At 45.2% G+C, this 16,863-nt stretch overlaps 1 protein-coding gene and 1 long non-coding RNA gene across 5 annotated transcripts in view; one reads left to right on the top strand and one right to left on the bottom strand.

Annotated features, from left to right (window-relative positions):
* Positions 1-1,199: 1,199 nt before the first annotated feature.
* Positions 1,200-16,863, bottom strand: part of TOM1L2 (target of myb1 like 2 membrane trafficking protein) — a 67,028-nt gene continuing 51,364 nt past the window's right edge. For 2 of the 3 annotated variants that reach the window (XM_032762643.2, XM_032762644.2), the window contains 4 exons: positions 11,656-11,715; positions 9,747-9,783; positions 4,942-7,425; positions 1,200-4,864 (listed from right to left, as the gene is read on the bottom strand). In XM_032762643.2, coding sequence (XP_032618534.1) covers positions 7,277-7,425; positions 9,747-9,783; positions 11,656-11,715 — 246 coding nt within the window. In that variant the 3' untranslated portion in view covers positions 1,200-4,864; positions 4,942-7,276. The remainder of the gene's footprint in view (positions 4,865-4,941; positions 7,426-9,746; positions 9,784-11,655; positions 11,716-16,863) is intronic. The other variant, XM_032762645.2, reaches the window with a different exon arrangement.
* On the top strand, positions 6,886-11,649 carry LOC116814793 (uncharacterized). 2 transcript variants are annotated; one of them, XR_004371349.2, is made up of 4 exons: positions 6,886-6,974; positions 7,248-7,368; positions 9,581-9,806; positions 9,907-11,649. It is a non-coding gene; the product is annotated as an uncharacterized LOC116814793 (long non-coding RNA). The 2 variants fall into 2 exon arrangements; XR_012656481.1 differs by having other exon boundaries at positions 9,581-11,649.

Raw genomic sequence — 16,863 nt, 5'->3', positions numbered from 1 at the left:
GAATGGGGGGGGAGGGAGGGGGGAGATCAGAGTCCTTAACTTCACTACAGCTTTATTTGCGATATCTCAAAGTTAACCTGTTTCACTTTAATTCAGCTGCTTTGAAAGCCAACCAGTAGCTATTATGAGGGGAAATGCTTAATTCTCAGAACAGTTCAAATTAGCAAACTCCATACTTTAAAAAACACTTAATTTTTGTTTTGTTTTTAAACTACTCACTATTGCTTTTACTTTCCTCTTGGGAACCAGACAGCACAATTTCTTTCCCTGCCTGTTTGCATCTGGAAAACGTATTTTCATGGCATTTCTAGTGCTACACTAGCAAAGTAATTACTCTTCCATTTACTACTGTACCGAGTATGCTGTCAGCCACCGTAGAATGATACAAGTGGACACAGCTCTAGGGAGACAGCATTTTCAGCAGTTTACTGATCCTGCACATCCAGCAGGGGAAGTGCCCAAAATAGGGGTCTGGTAGCATTTGCATTGTGAGTTCTGTGGTGCAAGGTAGAAGACTCATTATAAGAAGGGGTCTACTTAGAATCCACAGCACACAAAAGGAACCAGACGGACAGGGGATTAATAATGCCCTCTTGCTACTAGGTCACCAAATCAAATTGTCAATGAGTGATCATCTGAGGACCATTCAGTGGTCCCTTTGAAATGAATGTGTTGTTTGGTACCAGCTGGACAGGTGTCAACAACAGAACTGGCACCACTTTGCAGTCCATTTCAGATGCTGAGGATGTGTGGATTTCAATCTCCATTCTACTCATGCTCCCTAGAGGTCTGGTCTGAGTAGTGAAGAGAAGCCTGCATTGCTGTCGCCCATATTATACCAGTTCTATGGACAGATCTTTGGTTTCCAGGTTGTCAATCCAACACCATCCCACAGGAACTAGAGCCACCTCAACACAAATGCAGAGAACATCTCCCACCAGCGGGCAATTTTAAAAGCGGGTCAAGTCTGAGACTTAGTGCATTTAAACCAACTCAAGATACCTGAAAGATGGCTTTGTACAATGAGCATCATGTGAAAGGAACACTGGAAATATGTTGAGTCTTGGTGGGCTGGTGAGCAACTCAAGGCAGCTATGGACAAAAATAAATGTATCAGTGGTCTGGTTAGGAAGAGCAGGAGGAAAGGAAAGCAGGACACCAGGTGTATCTAAGACAGATTCATAGCCATCACTGTACAATTCACACTAGGAGTGCTTTTATTGGAGTATTGCACATGCAAGAGCCAAACTAGAGAGATGATTTCTGTAAGTATGGTAGATTAATACACTTGGATCATCCTTACCTAGACACACTGGCTTTCTACATAAAGACAGCAACACATTTAGTGTGTATTTCTTCTGTTTTTACATAGTCAATATTTTTTTTAACAGTTAAGTCTCCTTTCCCTACCCCCTCCCCCAAACAAAAAAATACTCAATATCTTCAGTAAATAAATATTATCCACTTTTATCTGGAAAGCCTACAGCTTTAATATACAGAGAGATGCTATTACACAGGTTACATTTGTAGTGTTAATGGTAGCTCATAACATTACAGAATGAAGGAGAGCTCACACTTATAAAAACACAGAGCGGGGTGGGGGGTGCGTTTGGCATATGCTTGCCATTGACTAGGGGGAGACAGCAGGAGGGAGCAATGGGTGGGTAAAGCCAGCTCGCAGTCAAATGGAGCCTTGTACTTAGCCCAGATGGATAGTGCAATTGCTGCTGCTGCTTGTGTGAGGCAGGAATGGGAGTGGTGAGGTTTTAAAGTCTCACATCAAAGGTCATGTGATCTGGACAACCCGCTGTGTGTGGAAAGTTGTGGACGGTGAGCACAGGGGCAAACTGCTCCTACAGGGGTCAGTTCGAAAGGGGCTTTCTGCCAGCATTCTTCTACTGGGCCAGTCAGACAAAGGCAGTGGGAAGATGCCAACAGGATGCCTATGGCAGTCAAAGGGTTACCAGCAAGAAGAATGCAATTTACCCACCGATTGCTGCTTTTATTATTTCCATGAAAAAACTGTCCTGAGTTTTGTTTTTCCCCCCCAGAGCAGCCTCTGCAAGCCTTGGGATTGGTACTGAGGAGGTAAACAAATACAGACCAAGCTCGATCAGCTCAGCCCAGGGATGAAGCCAACCAGCGTAACCCTGCCCCACAGCACATCCCTACAACACAGTAGGCCCTAGAATTTACAAGGCCAAAAAAACAAGAAAAGAAAATGGTACATGGAAGCACCACATGTACCATCCTCACTGGTGGAAACAGAAGAGTAGCAAATGGGAAGCAGCAGATACAGGTCACATTGGCTGGGGCTTCCACAGGAGTCGAGGAGATGCACAGCTCCCACTAAAATCCAACAGAACTTGGGCAGTTAACGCCCTCTGTGCCTTTGGAATCCCCCTGTCTAGATCCACTGCTACACCACTGTAGGAAACCAAGTCTCATCACTGTGTTGGGCTGCGTAAAGTTCTCCATTTAAGGTGGAAGCAGCTTAAAAACTCCCTCCGCCCGGAAGTGAAAAAAACCCTGACATGCTGGCACCCAAGCTGATTTGGTCAATGTAATTTGGGAGACAGGGTTATTAAAGTTGGCAGGAGAAAGGGACATTGGAGGCTACATGATGGTCCAACTCAGACCACTTAACATACATTCTCTGCCCTTTAAGAGGGACCGTGCTAAGTTTTTATGAGCTTTTTCTCCCTTGAACCTTGCATACGCGTTAAACATCCTAAAAGTCTGTACAGCACATTGTATCTATTACACTCCCCAAAGATGCACCTGAAATCTACACGCAACATTTAAAACAAACCCCAAAAGAGGTATATTTAAATAGAAACAATTCATTTTTTACATCTCAGCACACAAGGAGTTAACAGAAGATGTTAAAAAACACATTGGAAAGCATATCTTGACAAAATAAATACTAGAACCTAGAATAAAGTATCATTAGAACTTACAATGGATCCCAACGATAATTTAGTGTCACTGAGCATGTAGCTATGATTTCTAAATACTATGAGAAAGGCTTTCTGCTGAGTCAAGCTGCTCTTGAGACATGGCCTTTCCCCTTCCCCGCTGAATACCAGAGCCCTGTCAGTTCTCTCCTCATGCGTGTAGAGGAAGCATTTACAATAAAGGGGTGGAAGAGTAATTGGGGTAACCATTTTCCAAGGACAAATGGAACAAGCCATTCCTTTCCTCAAAGGGATTCAATTGCTCCCATTCTTGCAAATCACAATGAACAGAATGGAGAAGAGAGGAGATCCTGATGCAGGGTACTGGAAAGCTCCAGCAGTACCTCTGACATTTACAACAGAGGCCATGGGCTTGACTTTCAGACATTCTGGGCACTCGCAGCTCCTGTTGACTTCTACCGCCCTCATGAGTACTCAGCACGCCAAGTCAGGCCCCAGGGTTTTAGGATCCAGATCAGACCTTCCTGGATAGCAGGGCTCTTTAGGTGGTGCAAGGAGGGGTGAATGCGCACGAGCGAACTGGTGGTTCTTAAATAATTTATCTATCAAAGGTCCGACCAGAAGCAAGACTGAGCATGAGGACAAGTTAACGCAACTCACTATCCACAATCTCCTCCTCTAACATGTGCGCCCATGTCTCTCAAGGTGGGATATTTCCCTAGCTAATGTCTAGCCCACTCCATTAACTAACTGATGTTAGCTTGCAACACCTGCTGCCCTCTGAAACCAATGTTACGTCTGTTTCCCTGATAATGCCAGATGGCAAAGGGGAACCCACAGAGACTGAGGTTAGTAAGGTTAGCAGCACAGCTCAGAGGCCCTTTGACTCTCAGCAACATGCAGCACATTTCCACTCAGCCATATCTGTTTTGTTCCATTTTATTTTTCCGCTATCAGAGGCTGCAGTCAGCCAATTAGCAGCTCTACAAGATCTTGCCCCAGGGACCTCTAGTTTATGCGTGGTGGAGAGGGGAGGCGGTTTAACCCCTTCTTTCCCTGCAGGTGAGGGACAACTGCAGGCAGATTACCGGTCTTTCTCTCGAGGAAGAGGACTCCACAGGAGATCTCCAATAACAATATCACATGATGTCAATACCACTACATTTTATCTCCAAGCCTCACAGTGATCCCATCCCACTGGCCCTCCCCTCCTCAGGTAACTCAACCAGATTTCTAGCCGAGCACAGCACATCTAGCCCTCACAGCTGGAATGTTAAGTTGGGGGTGAGGTGGCAGAGAAAAGGCAAAGGATGGTTTCATTCCCCCTGCTTAGATCAAGCCGACACCAGTTCTGAATCCACTCGCAGGCAGGTCTACATTCTGCACAGCACAGGGCTGGCTGAGAACAGGCACATCCAGAGCAGGGAAGGAACATTAGACCAGTGCAGGGGTTTGGAAGGACAATCTCAGCCCCTAAATGAAGAGGAATGAACCAAGGATGGGTGAAGCAATGGAAGGAGAGGAGCAGAGAGAAAAAGGGGGAGTGGAAGAGAGCTGCCTGGGGCAAAGGAGGGAGGCGGCAGCTGGAGAATGGAAGGGCCTGTAACCACGCCTGCTTGGATGACTGGAGATCATACCACACGCTCTCCCAAAATCTTTGAGCAAGTTGGTATAATCCTTCTCGGCAGCCCATTCACCAATCACATGTTGCCTGGCCTTCTATCCAGCAAGACTTACAAGTCACATTCCTTCAGCTTCCATCACTGACAACCCCTGCTCTGTCTCTCTCCTTGCCCGCTCCCCCTAACAATTCTCTTGCACCTTCCTACTTCGCTCCTCTTCCAAGACTCACTGTTGAACAGCCCCGTCCCCAGCTGGCCTGTTTCAGAGATCGTAACAGCCAGGGCCGGCTCTAGCCATTTCGCTGCCCCAAGCAGGGCGGCACGCTGCAGGGGGTGCTCTGCTGCTCGCAGGTCCAGCGGCTCCGGTGGACCTCCCGCAGGCTTCCCTGTGGGGGGTCCGCTGGTCCCGCGGCTCCGGTGGACCTCCTGCAGGCGTGCCTGCGGATGCTCCACCGGAGCCACGAGACCAGCGGACCCTCCGCAGGCAAGCCTGCGGCAGGTCCACTGGAGCCCACTGCCGCCCTCCTGGCAACCGGCAGAGCGCCCCCCGCGGCATGCCACCCCAAGCATGTGCTTGGCACGCTGTGGTCTGGAGCCGGCCCTGGTAACAGCACCCAAGCTGTTCTGTGCCAACAAATGCAGGCTGAGATGGCGCTTCCCCCTCCCCTCTATAACTGATGCTCCAAGTCATGCATGGTCCTGTCCTGAGGTCTGCCCCTAGTGGCAAGCTACATTTATTTTTCAGAGTAAGAGTCAACATGGACAATTCTGCTTCACTGCTGCGTCTCTAGACGAATACACTGCAGTGGGCCATTAGGGGACTGACAATGCTTCATGCATATATCACGGCCTAGCCAAAGCCTGAAGTACCCTACACGTGCAGGCTAACAGAGACTGAGACTGACCAGAATAAAACCAATTTCATATAAACATTCAGGGAGCCGGCACGGGGGAGAGAAGCGTTAGCTAAATCCAAACACTGTACTGTAAGAATGGATCTAAGTGTGGCCTAAAGCAGGTGAGAGCGGTGCACGCACAGTGCAGTACGCAGGGAAGTCATGACGTGCCGAATCAAAACACAGTTTGCTCCCTAAAAATTCTCTTGCCCTCAGGAACAATGCCTTGTGAGTTGGAAGAAACAGCATTCAAGGTGCAAGTGTGCTTAGCTGATACTGCGCCTCTGTTAACTCGGCTCTCAAGTGTATGGACTCTATTGTTCCATCTTGCTCCACTGGCTTGCTACTCAGGAATCTGTGCAGGGTATGTGAGGGGGCAGGAGTGGGGGAGAGTAGCATAGGACTACACTGGAAATGCCGGTCTCCACAAGGTAAACGTACACTGCAGAATCCTTTGGGGCAGCTCCAAGGAGGATAGCATTGTTAGTTTATTCCTCTGATGAACAAAGGGAACAGAATCCAAGCATGCAGGCAGGCAGAACGGGGGGGACAGGCACCACTTAGCACTAAAGAGGCAGATATGGCTAAGGGCATCCCACATCTATTTCACATTACATACAATAGGACCGCAGCCAGCCAGTGTTTAAGCCCAAACCTTCTAGCAGGAAAATAAAGAACTGCCTCTCCAATATGCACAGCCGAAGTGCCAGTTCAAATCTTTCCCCCAGTATCCATTTGTCTAGGAAGTCTCCTACAAGAAATCACAACTCTGGCCCCTTTTTCTAATGACCTACCTCTAACAACATTTCTGTTTTTACCCCTCCAGTGCTACAGGGCATACCAGGGACATTTAGCAAACATGCCCCTCCAGTGTGGCCAGTCACACCCATTACGGCTTTCAGTCCCATCCAGTTGCATGGATGTTATTCAAACAGCTGAGGAGATGAAGGCAGAGCCCGCTTACCATCAGACCTAATTCCTGGAGAAGTATTCTCCAGCTAGGGAGAAATGCAATGGTTTCAAAAAGGCACATATTCTAGACAAAATACTATAGGGGAAAAGCGCCCTCAATGAGTGAAATACTTCATATGATATCTAGTGTTACAATAGCCATTTATCCCAGCATTTTCCTAGTCATGGCTCTCCTGGACAAAGCTAACAAATTGCTTTCAAATCAGAGCAAGCTTAAATAAATGCAGAGAAAAAAAACCCCGAGAGACTACACACTGGAAGCACCACAGAGTGGAGAAAAGCAACCACCATGCGAAACTAGGAGATTTGGGGGCAGGGGGCAAAATTTAACTTGTGAAGCACATACTGAAAGGGAAAAGCTGTTGTTCTTTGCTGTCTAAACCTATTAGAAGCTGATAGCTTGACATTTGTATCTAAAATTCAAATACATTTCCATTCCGTTTCAGTCAATTGCACGCGGATTAACACTCAGACCCGCCTATTCGGAAGCACGTAACTGCAGAAGGGGATGGTCCCTATGTAAGTCAAAGGCAAGGCTACTCTCTCTACACTTTCGTAGCAACAAGGTAAAGAAAAACTCATGCGTTTTAAAGGGGTTTTCGGCATTCAGAGTTGTTCTTATGCAGCTTGGATGGGAATGGGAGGTGGGCAGGTTAAGCTGGAGAACTGTGCTCTGGCAGGAGCAGAGCTGGCCTTTAATACAAAAGTCAGCTGTGGGGGGGAGGATGTTTTAGAGATAAGCAAGAGAAGCAATTGATGAAACCAGGAGGGCAAGGGGGTCATGGTTAGCCAAGAACCGTGAGAGGACAATGTGACCGTATAGAGACATTCTTCTGCAGAGCACGGGGATGGTCGCCAGGAGTGCTCTTTACAGTGCGAAGAGGGCATCCTCTGAGCGCTCCTGCTTCTTCCTGCCTGAAGGATTCGTAGGAGGGGTGGGGGCCTCCAGCGGAGGAGAAGGTAAATTTGGGACCGTCTCGGCAGCTTTGGCTCGTTCTTCTAAAAATCTGTCAAACTCTGCAACGCAAAAAACATTGAGAAGAATCAGAGTTAAGGTTGAACTAGGGATTGTCCTCTGCATGAATCTAGCAGTGCACTGACTGTTCTCTAGGTATGCACGGGACAGGCAGAGCATAGGCAGTATCACTGAAAGCTTCCTCATGCTGCCCCCTGCCCCAGTGTGTTCCATCCTTGACCCCGCAAGGGATAAGAGTTATCTCCGTGGGCCATCAAAACCTCTCATCCCTTTGCTGAGCTTGCTAACAAAGTGAGCAGCTAATCCAGTTCCCAGAGCACAGGTATCCATGCCAGAGAATCCACTATCAGAACTAGCACAGAGACCCAAACTCATTTCACACAAGGCCCCCGGTACAACAATCTGATGGTAACAGATAACTATGGTCACGGACAATCTGGGATAGATTTGAACCACTGACAAAAGTGAAAGGCTCTGTACCAGTGGGTCTCAATTTTTTCCACTTTGGAATGACCTCCTCCCACCTTGCTACATGGGAGGGGGAACGCTGTCAATATGGGGTTACGAGCCTTATGCTGATAACCCATTCTCTGCCCCACTGTCAATCCCCTGGGCCAGCCTTTTGTAGACACAAGCATGGCTTCCTCACGAGGGTACAGACAGCCTTAGAAAGAAGCCTCCCAGTAATACAGTTTAGACAGCAGAGTGGATCAAAACTCAAATGCCAGTCAAGGGTGTGATCCCAAACATAGGGAGAAATACCATCAAGTGCTATTCTTGTGGGTGGGGAAAGGGGGAGGAATGGGGCACGGGTCACTTGCTGGAGGATTCTCTGCACCTTGAAGTCTTTAAACCATGATTTGAGGACTTCAGTAGCTCAGATATAGGTTAGGGGGTTGATACAGGAGTGGGTGGGTGAGATTCTGTGGCCTGTGTTGTGCAGGAGGTCAGACTAGATGACCATAACGGTCCCTTCTGACCTTAAGTCTATGAGTCTATGAATCTATGAATGATCATTTCCCACACGCCAGTGGATGGTATCTGAGTCCTGCCTGTCAATATTTTTACACCCTTCTTACAGAGTTTAGAATCCCTTAAGTGAGCTTTGCTCTCTGTCTCACACACACAATTGCTAAGCAAAGCACATGGGCAAATCATGTGCCATGATTGGTTTCAGAGCATCGCGTACGGGCATGTTGGGCAGGAACAACGTCTGGGAACACACAGTACAAGTGGGGCATGTCCAGGGAAAGTGGAAAAATTGCAGTGAGGGGGAAAGAGTTGAAAGTTGAAGGACATTTTCTTGGGCTTGTTTTTTGTTGAGCACTATATAGTGCGTTGCTCGTTACAGCTTTATGACATGCCAGGGCATGCTTCATTAACCCTCGACCTATACATTAACTATGGTGTCTCACTGAAGTTCCGAAATCAGATGGACTGTTTACATCAGGATTAACTAGTTAATACCCTGGACGCATGGCATCTACCCCCACAGAGCCAACAGAATATGCCCCAACATGTCTTGCTGCTCAGATATGACTACTGCATTTTTATTTATTTATTTTTAAAGATTGCTCTCTTGTTTGGATTTACCCTGCTGTCTGCCTGCCTTCTCCTGCTCCTCAAAGCCAGTGCGGCTGCTTTTGCAGAAGTATTTTTTCTGTTACTGAGGCTAAAAATAGGAGCTTTCTGGGCTCTTGATTTAACACTTTTAGAAGCTCGTTTTAAGATGATCATGTGGGATGTTTACACAGCTCTTGATTAATCCACTTCTCTAAAAGTAACTAATAAAAGCTGCTCAAGGTGTCTGATCACTAGGGGCAAGAAGGATAAATATACAATGTTAGGCTCATCTGCCAGGGAGCTGCCACATGGCAGTCAGATCAGCAGAGGGGAGATTTGAAATAAAAGGGGAAGGTGGTGAGATGAAAAGGAAGAGAAAATTCAGTTCCTTCCACCAGGAGGCAGGGTGGGCGAGAGAAAAAGAGTCCTGGAGACATCCCATGCTGATATAAACAGGGGACAATCATTTCAAAGTGCTTAGGGAGTTCAGTGTCTCATATGTTGCTACAGGAGGCACTACATAGCTACAGTGAAGACGATGTGAAGCACAGAAAACTACTATGGTAACCAGCACAAACAGGTGGGTTTTTTTTGTAGTTCCCTCTTGAAATTCTCCACCACTTCCCATTTCAGGGAAGATGCTCCAGAAGGATGCACTATGGAACATCAGCTACCATGAGTTTGATGGATTGGAAGAGGATCTCTGCTGGGTGATTGTATCAGAAGAGAGCAAGATGGATATTCTACTCAAAAGCACTGGACTGAGACAGCTCTGAAAGCCAGAGGCTTCCCTGCTTACCTTCACTTGTCACGCCTTCTTCCAGTTCTTCTCCTTTCTGCAGTTGGGACAAAGAAACAAGTATGAACGTACGTACTTCACTTTGCTTTCAGTTTCACCCTAAGCATGTTTACAAGTAACCCAAACCATTCATTGCCTCTGTCCCTTTATTTAACCACAGTTACTACTGGAACACGATGACCTAGATGAGTCACATGGTGCTCATGTCAGGAGGCAGATGAACGACCCAGTACTTCTCTGTGTTGCAGAGCAAGAGAAATAGTCCAAATGATGGCGCTATTGATTATTGGTGACATCCATTATCAGTGAACTCCCCATTAGATCTGAGTGACAGTCAGTTAATCACCGCCATCTCCACTTCCAAGAGAGCAGGCCTTTTCTTACCAAGAGAAGCCATAACCTGATACAAAACTGAATAACTACAGGAGATGCCACCTCACCTCTTTACAATTCCTTTAGGACATCATGGCTGAGGCTTTCGTTAATATTGCATCGTATTTAAAAGCTTAATCAAATGAGGTAGACACCCCTGCCCCCCCATGAAGTGTTTAGGGACAATATTTTTCCTGAATAAAATGGATGGTTCATTTTGGATTTAGAATTCATGATTGAGGGAGGGAAAAAGGCTGATTGTAAAGCATGTGACGCCACGAAGACAAAAATAAGATGGGCAGGCTGAAATAAAATGATAGGGAGCTAGTCTGTTGCCAGGAGAAGTAGCAATGGTTAACATGCCACAAGTTTCGTACATTTTTACCTTTAGACCATCTAGCACGTGTTTCACCAGGATCTGAGAATTCACCATTATTAAATAAGGAAACTGTAATAAATCCTAACTAGGTGGCATAATTTTCAAATAATTACCACATGAAAAAATAAAATGATACTATCAAGTATTTTAACCCCCCCCACAAATCTAGTCTCCTTTGGAAGTGAGGAGTAACTGCTCTACCTCACTTTCCCCATCTGTAAAACGGGAATACCACCTGCCTTACCAGGGTTTTGGGAAGACTAATGCTTTGAAGATCAAGCAGCATGTAAGGTGTAAGCATCATTCTATTGTACAGAAGTTTTTTTTAATGAGCACGTAGCCAAGGCTTGGTGTATAACGCTATTGTTTGCTCTACCGTGTCCATCAACCTAGCTGTACTGATGTTACTTCCCTGAAGTATTCCGTGAAAAGGCCTAGTCATGTACTTTGTGCTCCCTTGAACTGGGGAACAGGAGGCTGAACTAAACATTTGTCGAAATAAGGGAAAAGCAAAAATCAGCAGAGAAACTCTCCCCTTCCTCCCTCAGTGAAGTTTCAAGATTGTAAAATGACACTAGCCAAAAGAAGAGGAGTGCAGGGGCAGAGAACAGACATTTAAAAGTCCTTGAAAGTGTGCCACTGCTGTCAAACCAATTTAAATGGAGACAGGTAAGATTTACTGTTTAACTGTAAAGAACCTAGGCCCCGATTCAGCAGTCCAGGTATTCAGCATAGCTTTTGAGCATAGATTTAAAATTAAGCATGTGCTTAAATCCCAATGACTTCAATAGGCCTTAAGCATGTGCTTAAATACGGTGTTAAATAAAGGTGGACTTCAGCATGTGCTTAAATGCTCTCCTTAATTGGGCTCCTTAAATCCAAATTCCTGACAATCATACCACCTCTGTGACACTGAGAATGGAGACGTGAAAATACAACAGCAGCTCAGAAACATGTTTTGGATGAGGTGACTATAAATAGCAACTATAAGTCCATGTACTTACTGATTTCCTGCCCTGGGGAAAGGACCCAAAGATATGCTTTATACGGTGTCATTCCCTCCCACAGAGGAGCACCAATACTTTGCATTAAAAGTTATGCATATGCACAAGTGCTACTTCCTACATAAAAAACAAAATATAAAAAGTCAAGTCTCACCAAGTCGGTACTGAGCCACTCCTCAATGTCATCCATGACAGAGGACTGTGCAACGGGGATCTATGGAGTGCAGCAAGAGACAGGCAGGCAAAACCAAAATACATCCACAATCATGGCCACAGAATGATGGAAAATGCCAGAAATAAGATGGAAAAAATCAAAACAAAAAAAACCACAAAATAAGCTGTGAGATGCACTGAAAAAGCAACAAAATACAAATAGCACGCAAATAAAGCAACACTTAAAGGTCAATTATGAACAGTGAGGCTAACAAAACCAAAACAAAAGATTATGGAGAATGTGACCAGATATGAGAACTTTTTGATTACATATTAAAGCCATCAATCCAGACTGATGGCTCTAATCTGGATCACGTAACATTTTCGAGGATAGAATATTGGATATGGATTACATTTTGAAATACTGAACTTCAGAACCATGTCCTCCCACCCCCCACGTTTTTTTTTTTAAATGGACATTAACCATTGTCTACGGTTAGTAACAAGCATAACAAAGGGGCTCAAATACTGCAGTCTTCCCACAGGCAAATGAAGCCAGTTTGATCAGTCCTTCCAGAGAGAACATGAACCAGAATGACCAAATTGAGGATAAATCTTCAGAGTCAAAAGTAAATTATACCAAAATGTTTCTTCCACAGGAGAGTCTCCACGAATCTTACTAAGGTAGTTTGCCTAAAGAGGACTCTCTTCATTGTTTATGAATAGGTAGGAAGACAGCCACGGAGTCATAGAATATCAGAGTTGGAAGGGATCTCAGGAGCTCATCTAGTCCAACCCCCTATTCAAAGCAGGACCAACCCCAACTAAATCCCCAAATTGCCCCCTCAAGGATTGAACTCACACCCCTGGGTTTAGCAGGCCAATGCTCAAACCACTGAGCTATCCCACTTTATGATAAAAACCACCATCTCCTGCTTTGTAATGGTTACGGACGTGGATCTGAGCCGTAACAATGTTATGGATACTTGGATGTAACTGTTGTATTGATGCTGCGTATAACTGGTCAGTGAGGGAAAGTTCTTGTACACTGGGCTCTTAGACGTTCCTGTTGGACTGTATGGATCTAACTTAACAGAGGGGCTGTGGAAAAAGCAAACAGGAAAGTAACGCAATAGACCTAAATAAGAACACCCCAGCATGCACTTGTAAAACACTGGCATGTTGCAGGCTCTAAGCTGAAGTGGCACAGCTGTTCTGTCAGGCAGGGAGACTAAACACTAAATAGAGCCTTTGGAGGAAATGAAGGGGGTGAGTTGCCAAGGGCTGTCCAGGAAGAGGTCACTAAGCTGGGGAGACAACGTGACAGAGCAAAGCTCCAAGGAAGAGGCTCAGGGAAGTTAGTTCTACCAGGATCCCTGTGTGGATGATGGTAAAACGGCTGGTAAACTAGGCCCAGTCTGAGAGTGGGAGAATCATGTGATTTCACCCAGAGACAGGAGATGGCTAGAGGGTTGAGGCCAGGGTGCACTTGACCGAACCAAGAGGGAGCAGAGATGCAGTTTGCTCAGTAACTGACATAATAATGATATGAAGATCCTGAACACCACAGAAGCACTTGCCGTTTTGATTGGAATAGGCCAGATTTCTGTGCAAGAGAAGTCTCACTTTACAATTTGCAAGGATAAATTGGATCGTGCATGTAGATGCTGAAGGCAGTGGTTCCAAGTTGCTGAGAACTAGCTAAAACTGCCATTAATGGGGAGAGAGATTCTGTAGACAGTTTTTGACTTGCTAGCCTCCACGAACAAGTTGTGTCTTGCAGAGCTGACTAGTTGGTTTAATAGCTGTGGAGATTACTGACTTCAGACACGAGCCCCAGCCGTGCAATTATTCAGCCAGCGGCAATTTAAAAACCATCCTTGGAGTTTTAAACTACTGTCTCGCTTTCTCATGTATTTATGTGGCCCCTATGATGTTTTGTTTTAAAGTCTACATATAAACAGAAAATGGGAATTAACCTATAAAACAATCAAGCAACATTAAGAATAGACTTCAGTTCAAAAACTAAGGACGGATTGTTAAGATTTCTTTGCGATTTTGTAGGGTTTTTCCAAAATTAGTGAGATCACTTGGACAATCAGGAAAGATGAAAAAGGAAGGGTAAGAGAACAGAGGATGAACCTTCAACCCATAAAATCCAAGGAAACTTGGAATTAAAGTTAGACACCATTATTTAATGGCAGTTTTTGTTTGTGGTTTCATCAGCAATAAAGACCCCACCAAAGAAATACTGCCAAACCATTTCCTTAGTGCTGATAACATCCAATATTCTACCCTTAAAAAGGCCCTGCAGTGTTGTTAACAATATAAATTATGTTTCTACTCAATAGGATCCCACTGGAAAAGAAGCAGGTATGAAATGACACCTCGAGTCTCTAGGTGAACTCATTAATGCTCTTAGAATGTCTGTCCAACAAGGTTCATACTACTTGTCGCTAGACTACAGCCTTGTACAAGCTTAGCTAATTCTATTCCTTTCTGGATATTTAATACAACTGACATCAATACTTGCTTAGCTGCTATTCATTTCTTCCCTCGCTTGGTGATCAAAAATTCTTCGTATGATATATTATGGTAGCAGCAGAGCTCTAAGGCACGTGTGATGACACCTATTTCAGAGGAATCCTTCAATCTTGTCTTTTTAAGGCTGCAGTGACCTTCACGCAGCTAAAGTGTATCCTAATGTTAAACAATTTAATTGGCTACTTGATTGTCTGCAACTTGTAACTGTGTGTGTTTACTGCATATACTGCAGTGGAGGTTTTAACTCATGTATGTTCACTAACACAGCCTGTTATGCATGAGCCGTTGTAAATAAGATGCAACCTCTTACGGGTCGGGCAAGCCCAGGCAGTTGAAGCCATCATGAGTACAGGGAATTAGCCCTTTCAGAACATTGTAGGAAGCGCTTTACAGAATCCCTGGAAAGGTGACAGTGAAATGACAGACAATGAGCTTGACATTGTCTTCAGAAGGAAGTGACTCAACTGGCCCTGCGTGCACTGAGGACGGGGAAAGGGATCCTTCCACTAAGGGAAATAAAGATCTCCAAAAACTCTGGCTGAGGGAGTTCATCTGGGCACGTTTGAAGCTATTTTCACCAAAAGTTTTATTTTCCTACCTCGTCCCTTCCCCTGCCAGCTACGTGTCTTTTAGCACGCGCTGCGGAGAGCAGTTTGTTTTAGCTTTAGGTGAATTCTGGTTTGGTTTTTTAACCCAAACAATTTGGCTACTGACCTGCTGGCAACAGTGGTGGTTTTGAGTTGTAAAGTAGAGCGGGTGGCTTATGCGATGTAAGCTTTTGACTTACGTAACAGGCACCTGGCTGGCATGCTGCTAGGTAACGTGTAGATAACTCAGACAAACCAACATCTTCATTACACTTTGGCAGCTGTTCAAATATAGGACACACACACTGGAACTACGTGCACTAAAGTATTGTTGCCCTACCTTTAGTCAGAGCCAGCGCTAGGTGTAAGCAGACTAAGCAAATGCTTAGGACCCCAAGCAGCTCAAGTATGTGTTGCGTGGGTGGCTCCCCAAAATATTCCTGCCTGGTGCCCCCAATGGGCTAGCACCATAAGCAGGAGAAAATAGTGGAAAGTTCACTAGAACAGTGTGCACAGAGTCCTAGAGTGAACTTATGCATGTGGGTATGGTGCTGGGGGATGGCACAAAGAGGGTGGGGGACAGAGGGGGAGAAGGAACAAAACCTAAATTAAGGCTGTCACAGTTTGGAAAAAAGGCAACCCCAAGTGGCGGTTCATGAAAAGTTTAAATGATGCTCTGGCAGCTTTTTAAAAACCTCCCCTTTAACATCCCTAACATTACACAGACACAATTGAGAGGTGTGTCAATATCATCCCTCTTTTCCATATCTCAACAGTACAAAAAGTTTCCAAAGAATTTGAACACAGAGCAGTTCAGGACTAGGATGCTAGTTATTCCATTTACACTGTAAATACTACGAAGTGGGATTAATAAATATGGTTAAGAACGACAGCTGGTTGAGAGAAACAGAGTTAATTGTTAGTCCTGTTTTATTGTACGGATATAATACGAACAAGGGTGAGCACCTTGTGAGGGCAGTAACTGGCACCTTGTTCATACTAGGGCAGCCAGATCCCCCCCAAACTTGTGTCCCTCCATGAATGCTGCAGTATCCTTTTTTCCAGGCTGAATAACCACAAGCCAATAAGCAGATATTGTGTTTGAGTTTTTAATAAGGCAGCGGCCTGAGTGGACTGAACAGCAGGGGCACCAATTTCATGCTTCCCTGCACTTGTAAACAGTGGAAGAGCAAACATGGGGAACTAACTCAATCACAGGATTATTCATAATGGATGAGCCTCAAACAAAATGGAATAGATCATCAGTGGCTGCTACAGCTCCACAGACCAGCCAGCGTCTCAGGGAACTGCTTCCAAAGGCATCAGTGGAGAAGCAGGTTCCATTCCTTTTATGGCTCTTTCAAGCTTATATTAGTAATTGTGGGTCTGACAAACACTGGGAACCAGAGTTCCATTTCAAAGTTAGGTGCACACAGCTGGGCACATAGTGTGCCCCTGACACACACACAGAACCCAGCATGCACTCAGGCACTTGCAAATGAATGGGACCAAGTCAGGCAACTTACTGGCTATGTAAATACCCAAATATCCGATTGCTGTGTTTCCACTGGGCACTGGCATGCATGTTTTAGGCAACATGCAGTTTCACACACCTCACTTAAAATCCTGGGCTTGTGTTATATTCTTCCATTTAGCATCCATCAATTTCATTTAATTGATGTGTTTTGATGCCCTACACCCTTTACTTTCCAGACCTTAAATTTTTCTCCCAATATGTCCCCTTTAGGCTTGGATCTTCAAATGCCCCTCCAGGAGTTTGGTGCCCCACTGAATTTCAGTAGGAATTGGATACCCAGCCCCTGTAAGCTCTTTTGATAGTCCCAGCCCTAAAGTTTAATAGTAAAAAGCCTCAGCTCGCTTCCAAAACAAATCCCCCTTCTTTCCACTCGCCCCTCTGAAAAAAAAAATCTAAGCCAAACACATACCTGCAAACCTGCAATAAGTCTCATGTCAGGACTTTGACCACTCCTCCTAAAGATGTGTGTGTTTATATCTGAAAGAAGGTCACAACAGTATTGCAACCTCAAACATTAAAAAATGACTCAGTCCCTCTCCTC

This window comes from Chelonoidis abingdonii, chromosome 9 (genome assembly GCF_003597395.2).
Source record: "Chelonoidis abingdonii isolate Lonesome George chromosome 9, CheloAbing_2.0, whole genome shotgun sequence".
NCBI classification, from domain to species: domain Eukaryota; kingdom Metazoa; phylum Chordata; order Testudines; family Testudinidae; genus Chelonoidis; species Chelonoidis abingdonii.
This window is presented reverse-complemented; position numbering and strand designations above follow the sequence as displayed.